A 7,834-nucleotide genomic window follows, 5' to 3' on the forward strand; every position below is an offset into this window, starting at 1 on the left:
CCACGAGATGGCTCATGCCTTAGCTTATGGTAATAGCTTAAGGCTATGATTGTTTCAGCTTCTGGCTAATTTTAAAAGGCTCAACTTTAGGAAATCCAAAATGAAGCCATCAAAATCGAGTTATCTGACCTTTGGATTTCTCAAATCGGCTAGAAGCTAGATCTTCAAAATCGAGTTATCTGACTTTAAAATCAGAGCTTTCAAAATTGGAAACAAACAGGGCCAAAAAGAGCGCCGCGTGATCCAGCTCACCAGCTCAGCATATGCTCATAGTAATAGTTGCCAGGATAGAGACTGAGGCCCATCTGTAGATTAGTAGGCTGCAGTCCCTGAGGTGGTTGTTTAGTATCGACTGCTACATCAAGTAAAGTGCACACGGTTCCATATTTTACATTACTCCAACAAGATCATCACAAGTAAAGAAACTTTGCTCCACCAAGTTAATAAGTACCTGGGAGAACCATCTACCACATAGATACATTATTTCTCTCGACAGTCTTTAGAAGATGTACTCAGGCACCTCCAGAGGGAACGGAGCCACCATGACCTCGAACGGCTTCCCTTCAGGCCGGCTCAACCTTGCAAAAGAAAACAGATGGTCAAATGATGAATATTGTGAGGCCTATGAATCATTATAGATCTCCAACCGATCAAAAAAGGTAAGACCATATAATCAAACATAACATTACTGCAAAATCTGAACATACTTGCCAGGCACAAACAAAAAAGAGCCCTCCACAGCTCCAGGCCCTTTGGCCAGTGGTGTGCAGCTCTCGTAGACAAACTCATCCTGACCAGGTGACAGCACAGGATACTGCAGAGAACTAGCCCATTAGATGGAAAAGCTATTTTTCATCTTTCGAATGTACCTGAACATTCAACAATAAATAATGTAGATTTTTTTTCCTGATTTCACCATACCTGTCCAATAACACCTTCTCCCCTCACATCAGAAACAACCCTGTCCCTTGATCGAATGGTCCAGTGGCGTGAATTAAGCTGGCAGGAAGAATAGTACACGCCACCTAGCATGCAAGCCTCTGGAACTGACAGGCGAATTGAGTAAGTGTACATACAACTTCGCTGAGGGTCCCCAGGATGTTCTGGTACAAAGACAGCAGATCCGCGTACCTATCGATATCAGACATATGTCAGACCAAAGCTGAAAAGAGATAAACAATGAGAATGGTATCCATGATACAATACTGCTGCAGTTACAAAATTAGCGCACATGAAGAAAAATAAGTAGTCCACACTCTACACGTGCAAAAGATAATTTTGGTAGATGAACCATATGTGTTGCTACTGAAGTATAAGCATGACGTAGAGGAAGTTATGACACCTTCAAGTTCAATTAAATGATTATGTAACCATGCAGGGAGCCAAGAATACAAACCTTAACACCATTTGTCACGGCTGAAGTACATGATGGAGGTGCTTCTGGATATAAGCTGATATACCTCAAATTCGTCAGCATACGGGTTTTGATCATGCTGTTCTGTAAACGTCTGAGATGCTCTTCTAACCATAGAAGTAATCCATCTTGGGGAAGATCATTATCAGTTGGCTTTATCAACGCTTTAGGCACACAAGGCAGCATTTCACCTAATGGTAAGTTGTTTGTGCCAACATATAGTTCACCATTTGAGCAATTCAGGAGAAATGTTTTTGGATGAAACCATGAAGTCGCCACTATAATGAGCTTGCGCCCACTGAAGACATCCGGGAACTCGCGACAAAACTCTGTTGTCTCTTCAACTATTTGCTCAAGTGGTGATAAATGCACATTTACCCAATGATCATAAAACGCATAGCCCCCAATTATTCCATGAGTGGAAATGCGTTTATTAGCTTCATGGTTTTCACTAAAAGGCAGCTGAGCATTGCAAAAGCGATACAACAGCTTTGTGGGCATAGGAAGCTTGAAACCAAGGTCATCCTCTGCTGATTTTAGTTGAGCTTCAGTAACACCTTTACACAATGTTTTGGCTGCCTCAGGGAAGTTTTCAGACAACCATGTATTCATTGAACTCCAGAATTCTTTCACTCTCTTTACCAGAGGTAAAGGGTACATACCAAAAGACTCCAACCACACTTTATATGCAACCTACAAAGGAGATTTAAGTTTGATATAATGACACCAACAGATGTTTGGAATTTAAAATTATGGAGATAAGAAGAAATTACACCACAGATAAACATTCCACAAAAAAATTGCAGGTTCATAAGTAACGAAGTCGAGAACTACACCATATGATTTTTCCCCTGGCTTGTTCCTTTTGAATTACTATGATGTGGAACAAACATTACGGGTGCAACAAAACCAAACATTCACAACAGACTACAAATATAGCATGGAGATTGCAGATCATTGCCACCGTAATGACAAGTTCTGCATGCCCCTTAGAACATGAATGAGGTTGTCAAGTGACTACTTCTTGTCCAAAATCCTTAACTGTTTGTTTGGGTAGCTAAAATGCATCCTGATGCTTAGCCTAAATATCTTGCTTCCGAGAATCTATCATGTAAGAAGATTGAGGAACATCACACAACACTGAGCAATAAGTTCAAGTGCTCACGAGGATGCAATTAAGAAATGTATTCACTCAACACCACATGTAAATATGCATAAGTCCCCACATGAACAACAGATAGAATGGAATAAGATCTACTTCATCATGAAATTACAGATAGAATGGAATAAGATCTACTTCATCATGAAATTTGTGGTAATGGTCAGCAAGTCAAATACTCATCTTTACGAAAACCAGCAGTAATAATAAGAAACATAATGAATTAATCCTTAGACACCTAGAAATATTACTATAGTTAATGCTTTATAAATTTTGCATAGGCTTTCCCTTTTTTATGCTGGCTCACCTTCAGATTTATCTCTAGCCACCCCAACTTTCTTGGAACTAAAAGACTTGATTGTTGTTGTATAAGAAACCGGCATTATTAGGTATAAAAGATGCAATAGGATCAAGTCATGACACAAGAACAGAAGATGTATTGTCATACTCTAGTATTCCTTACACACAATAGCCCCTGGATTCAGATCCAACATCATGAGATAACCACATAAGAATCTTTAGTCTCATGAATACCATAGATGAAATCCTAGAGACAACTAAGGGGCTGTTTGGTTGGGTGTATAAACCCCAACCAGGCTCCAGCAGACCAAGGAACTCATGTTTGGTTGGCTGTATATCCCATGTAGCCAGGCTCCACTTGTGCAATTTGAGGCCCGTGGCCTGGCTCCGCTTGTGCGACCGAATCCAGCGTACAAGCCGGGCCAGGCTCCGCTAACCGGCCGTACGCGCGCTCCCGTGGCTCCGCTCACCTTCCTCTCCTCTCGTCGCCCTTTACCTCCAGCTCTGCCCGTACACCTCGCGGGGTTTACCTTTGCGGCCATGGGAGCTCCGCTGGGGCCACGACAAGGGATCGAGCAAGGAGCAGGGTGGAGCACCAGAGCAAGGAGCAGGCTGGGTAACCGCGCCGTTGCCGCTGCCGCGAGCAGGACAGCTCGCCGACCACGTAGATGAGACGACGGCGCGGGGACGGAGTGGGGCGTGACCAAGGAGGTCGTGCTGCTGCAGGTGAACTCCTCCACGAGCTCCACCATCTCCACCGAGCACGAGTCCGTCATCCCCATCCTCAAGACAAGCTCGTGGATATGCTGCTTCTTGGATTGGGCTCGTGTTTGTTGTGTGGTGCCACCGTGCTCGTGCTCATGGATAGATTGGATGGATTGAGCTGCACCAGGTGCCCGTCGTGCTCATGCCACTAGGATGGATTGGATGGACTGGGCTGCCACCGTGCTCGTGCTCGAGTCGAGAGAGCAGAGTAGTCCTCAGCGTGTTGGTCAGACTAGGCGCGCACCAGGTGTTCGACAAAATTCTTCAAAGGAGGTAAACTTACCAAACCAGAAAAGAGGTGATTGAATTAAAATAAAACAGGCAACCAAACATGTCTTGGAGCTAGCCAGGCTAATATAGGATAAACAACCAAACACTAGCAGTTGGTTTGATGGGGGCAGACTAAACCTAGCCTGGCTTAATTTTGCTAGCCAGGCTAGTTTAGGAAATGAACCAAACACACCCTAAGAGAATGGAACGATACTATTGCCACACACAACTTCGAAAGAGTATATGGTATTACTACTCCCTCTCTAACAACCTCAAATATTTTAGGGGCTTCGAATTCCTTCCATGTATATTTACACAAGAAACTGCCACTAAAGAATAATAGTTTGTTTCCAATTGATTCTGCTAGCTTTGCATAACTTTGATTGGATTCGGTTTATGGACTCCCGTGCTTGCAATTATAAAGGTATGGAAAATGCCCCACTCCAAAACGAGGTACAAGTACAACTAATAGATTAGGAATCCTCTTGCAATTATAAAGTCCTGCAAATTGTCCCATTCCAAAGTGAGGTATAAGTACTACTAATAAGTAATAACATTAGGAGTCCTCCAAGTAGGTTTTGGAAATATGAGTGGCAAACTTCGTCATGACCTAATAGGAAGAGGGGATATGCCATGACACCCTAAATGTTGCTGTACCTGGTGAAACTTAGGTTTAAGGACAATCAAGGCCGGAATTATTCCAACTAGTTAAGGATACAAATTGTAGAACTCCATCCTCCAATCATAATGGAATCATTGAGAGAAATAAAGTTCTTTTTGTTGCAGGAGAGACAACTGAGTAAATACTTAATTGTTTTCATACAGAGAGAGGAATGAATAAACAAGTCTTCGTCTTTTAAACAAGGATATCATAACCTTTGCTGCATATAGATGTAGGCTATTGTAAATGTAAACGGGGTAGTTCATCACAGCAGGAGGAAGATATAGTCCTTTGAAGGTAATTGCACTACCTTGAGTTTTGACATTACCCTTTTCGCTATGATTTTTCAAAGCTAGTGCAATTCTTGTGCCTTCCAAACCCGATGTATTCTTGTGCGTGAAACATTACAACCCTAAGCTAATTACTGGCCTAAAAATGGTAAAGCTGATATCAAAACAGGTCCTAAGTCCTTGTCCCATCCATGGAAGAACTAAAAATTCAAAATGAGAAATTAACAAGCTCTGCAGCATCACCACTCTCATCCAATACTAAAATTGAAAATGGATTCCTCGCTCTGTATGAAATGAGCTCTATAATCCCAACAACCCCCCTCCTCCCCACCAAAAGAAAAGGGTTGGCAATTCAGGCGGACTACGCTGTGGCAACAGTACAAGGTCAGAAAAATATAAAATCATCCAATGTTCCTATCACAATCACCGAGCAGCATGAAGAAAAGAAGAAACGACAACCGGATTGCGCTGAAAGATCGCTCGCCTCTGATTCCTACAATTCTCACAAAGGGGGGAACAAAGAAACGAATCAACCAGAGCTAAGATCGGCTGACCTGGAACGACGGGAGCGGCTGGCCGTCGGGGTCCACGGGCGCGTCGAGCCCCAGGTCCTCTGCGCAGAAGCGGCGCCAGAGGGATTCGTCGGCGACGGCGGCGCGGAGGCGGGTGCTGGCGCAGGCGAGCACCGCGGCGGGGCGCGCCCCGGCCTTGGAAATGACCGTGTCGATGACGAGCCCCTCCATGCTTTCCAACCCCGCCGAGGGAGGCGGCGCTGGATCCGGCGGAAGCGGTGACGCCATCGGCGGGGCGGCGCGCTCCGGTGGACTGGGCTGGATTCCGGGAGGGGTTTGTTGTTGCGGTGGCGGAATGGGGAGGAGACAGACGGAGTACTGGGAGCTGCGGTGGGCCCCACAGGAGTAAAAGAACAGAGGGTCGGTGAGATATTTCTGGAAGCGATCGAAATCATTTAGGTGGGCCCCACATGAGTAAAAGAACAGATAACCGTGCCTAAGCACATATTTCACGAAGGAGAAATTAGTTTACAAATATTTCTTACAGCAGGCCAAACAGAGGTTTACCTACCAAAGACATAAAAAACTAAAAAAATAAAAAATAAAAAAAAGCCAGGAAAACAAACGGCCTGCAAACTAGCTGAACAAAGACCACAGAAGTGAGGGAGCTCCACTCAACCCACCAAGCCAAACTAAGCAACAGAAAGCATCTAAACCTACACAAAGTGCACCATCACCAAGTCACTGACTGAGACCCTGTAACAACAAGAGAGGGTGGCCAAGCCCAAGCATCCACCAGAACATCACCACTACGACGGCAAAGCATCCGTCGAGGACGACCACCAAGTAGCAAACATAACGACAAAGCATCCGTCGGAGTAGGAGTAGCAAGGGCGGCAAAGCATTCGCCAGACAAGCGAAGCAGGGGCGGCAAAGCATCCGCCAGCACGACGGCAAAGCATCCGTCATAGTAGTCGTAGCTCCAACACACATGGTGATGATGTGTCGATAGAGCATAGGTAGGCGATACAGATGAAGACGACCATCCACGGCAAAGCAAAGAAATCAGACTGCCAGCAGTAAAGAGCATGAAGGAATCCCCAGACGATGCCCTCAACAGGGATATGATGCACCAAGCGCCATCATCGCCAATCCGAAGCATCGGACATGGTTTTCACCAGGGATCCATCCCCAAGCCAAGGACCGCCGAGAGCCGAACATGAAGCACCGCAGCCTTGCCTAGGAACACGCCGATCCGGGAGGAGGGGTCACTGGGCAGGGCTGGCAGAGGAGGCATGAAGGTGTCACGTGATGCCGCCCCAGCAGGGACATGACACACGGGCGCCATCGTCGCCGGTCCGGAATACCAGACATGGTTTTCACCGGGGACAACCTCCATGCCAGGTCTACCCAGCATGGCTGACCTGGGGAGGGCGAGCCACGCGGGCAGTGGAGGGCAACGGTACTGGCCCCAGCCAGCAGAGGCCGATAGAGGCCAGGACCACCTTCGCCCGGCGGCCACCGCCCCAGAGACCACCAGGCCAAGGGGAACGCGGACCCAGGCCTGAGACGACCGGATCTGGAGCACGGAAGCCAGGACGACGATGGTAGCCCCACCCCCCAACCGGCGCCTCCACCAGGCGGCAAGGGGCCATCGAGGCAAGCGCGGCACGGCACGCCCCTGCACCAGCCGCAGCAGCCACCCCAGCCGGGACAGCACCCGCAGGCTGGCGTGGCCCACCACCAAGGACGCCACCACATGGACGCATCCTCGGCCTTGGTGAGCCGTACCGTTGCGGCGAGCAGCAGCACGCCCGCCGCAGAGGGTGAGGGGGGACCGACGCAAGCGCGCCACCGCACGCCCAGCCACCGGGGGCATCGGAGTGCCCCAACCCCCCAGGCAGGAGACGTTGGCGGCGGCGAGAACCCGCCCGGGAGCTCCACGGCAAGGAGGAGCGGCGGCCCGGACCCACAAGCGAACCCCTCCGGGGACCGCCAGATCCACACCGGCGAACACCAGATCCGGCGTGGGGGAAGCCGGATCCGGCCCCGACGGCCGACCGCCGGCAGCGATGCAGCCTTCGCGACCTCAGTTTGGAGCTCGGGGGAGGAGGGCGGAGGGAAGAGAGAGGGAGAAAGGGGGCGACCTGGCCGGCTTCGGCCCAGCCACGGGCCGCCGCCCGGACGGACGCCGGCAGCGGCAGCGGCCGCCGGAGGTGCCACGAGGCGGGGCTGGACGGCGGCACTGGGTTTCGCCCCTCGAGTCGCCAAGAGCACTGACGCGGGGGGGGGGGGGGGGGGGGGGGGGGGTTGCGCCAAATCATTTGGTTTGGGCAACGCGATTATGGATCACCGGTTATCAAAAACTATAAGAGCTAGTAGTATTATAATGCTTCGTCAATAGGCTAAGAGCGTGTTTGTCGGAGCTCCACTCCAGGAACTCTCAGTAGTTGGGAAGATAAA

At 48.8% G+C, this 7,834-nt stretch overlaps 1 protein-coding gene across 1 annotated transcript; it reads right to left on the bottom strand.

Moving 5' to 3' along the window:
* Positions 1-239: 239 nt before the first annotated feature.
* LOC120684676 (F-box protein SKIP16-like) lies at positions 240-5,773 on the bottom strand. The gene is made up of 5 exons (XM_039966553.1): positions 5,414-5,773; positions 1,397-2,107; positions 922-1,131; positions 708-814; positions 240-578 (listed from the first exon to the last, which is right to left on the bottom strand). Exons 1-5 carry the CDS (start codon positions 5,657-5,659, stop codon positions 500-502), a joined length of 1,353 nt encoding a protein of 450 aa, XP_039822487.1. The 5' UTR covers positions 5,660-5,773; the 3' UTR covers positions 240-499.
* Between the last annotated feature and the right edge of the window lie 2,061 nt (positions 5,774-7,834).

This window comes from Panicum virgatum, chromosome 8N (genome assembly GCF_016808335.1).
Source record: "Panicum virgatum strain AP13 chromosome 8N, P.virgatum_v5, whole genome shotgun sequence".
NCBI classification, from domain to species: domain Eukaryota; kingdom Viridiplantae; phylum Streptophyta; class Magnoliopsida; order Poales; family Poaceae; genus Panicum; species Panicum virgatum.

Bases quoted from the DNA above. Each gene is read 5' to 3' on its own strand.
- LOC120684676 (XM_039966553.1), bottom strand. From the start codon at position 5,659: ATGGCGTCACCGCTTCCGCCGGATCCAGCGCCGCCTCCCTCGGCGGGG. The intron at 2,108-5,413 runs GTCAGCCGATCT...TCTCCTTTGTAG, and splicing joins AGCCGCTCCCGTCGTTCCAG to GTTGCATATAAAGTGTGGTT. The intron at 815-921 runs GTATGGTGAAAT...AGTTCTCTGCAG, and splicing joins GAGAAGGTGTTATTGGACAG to TATCCTGTGCTGTCACCTGG.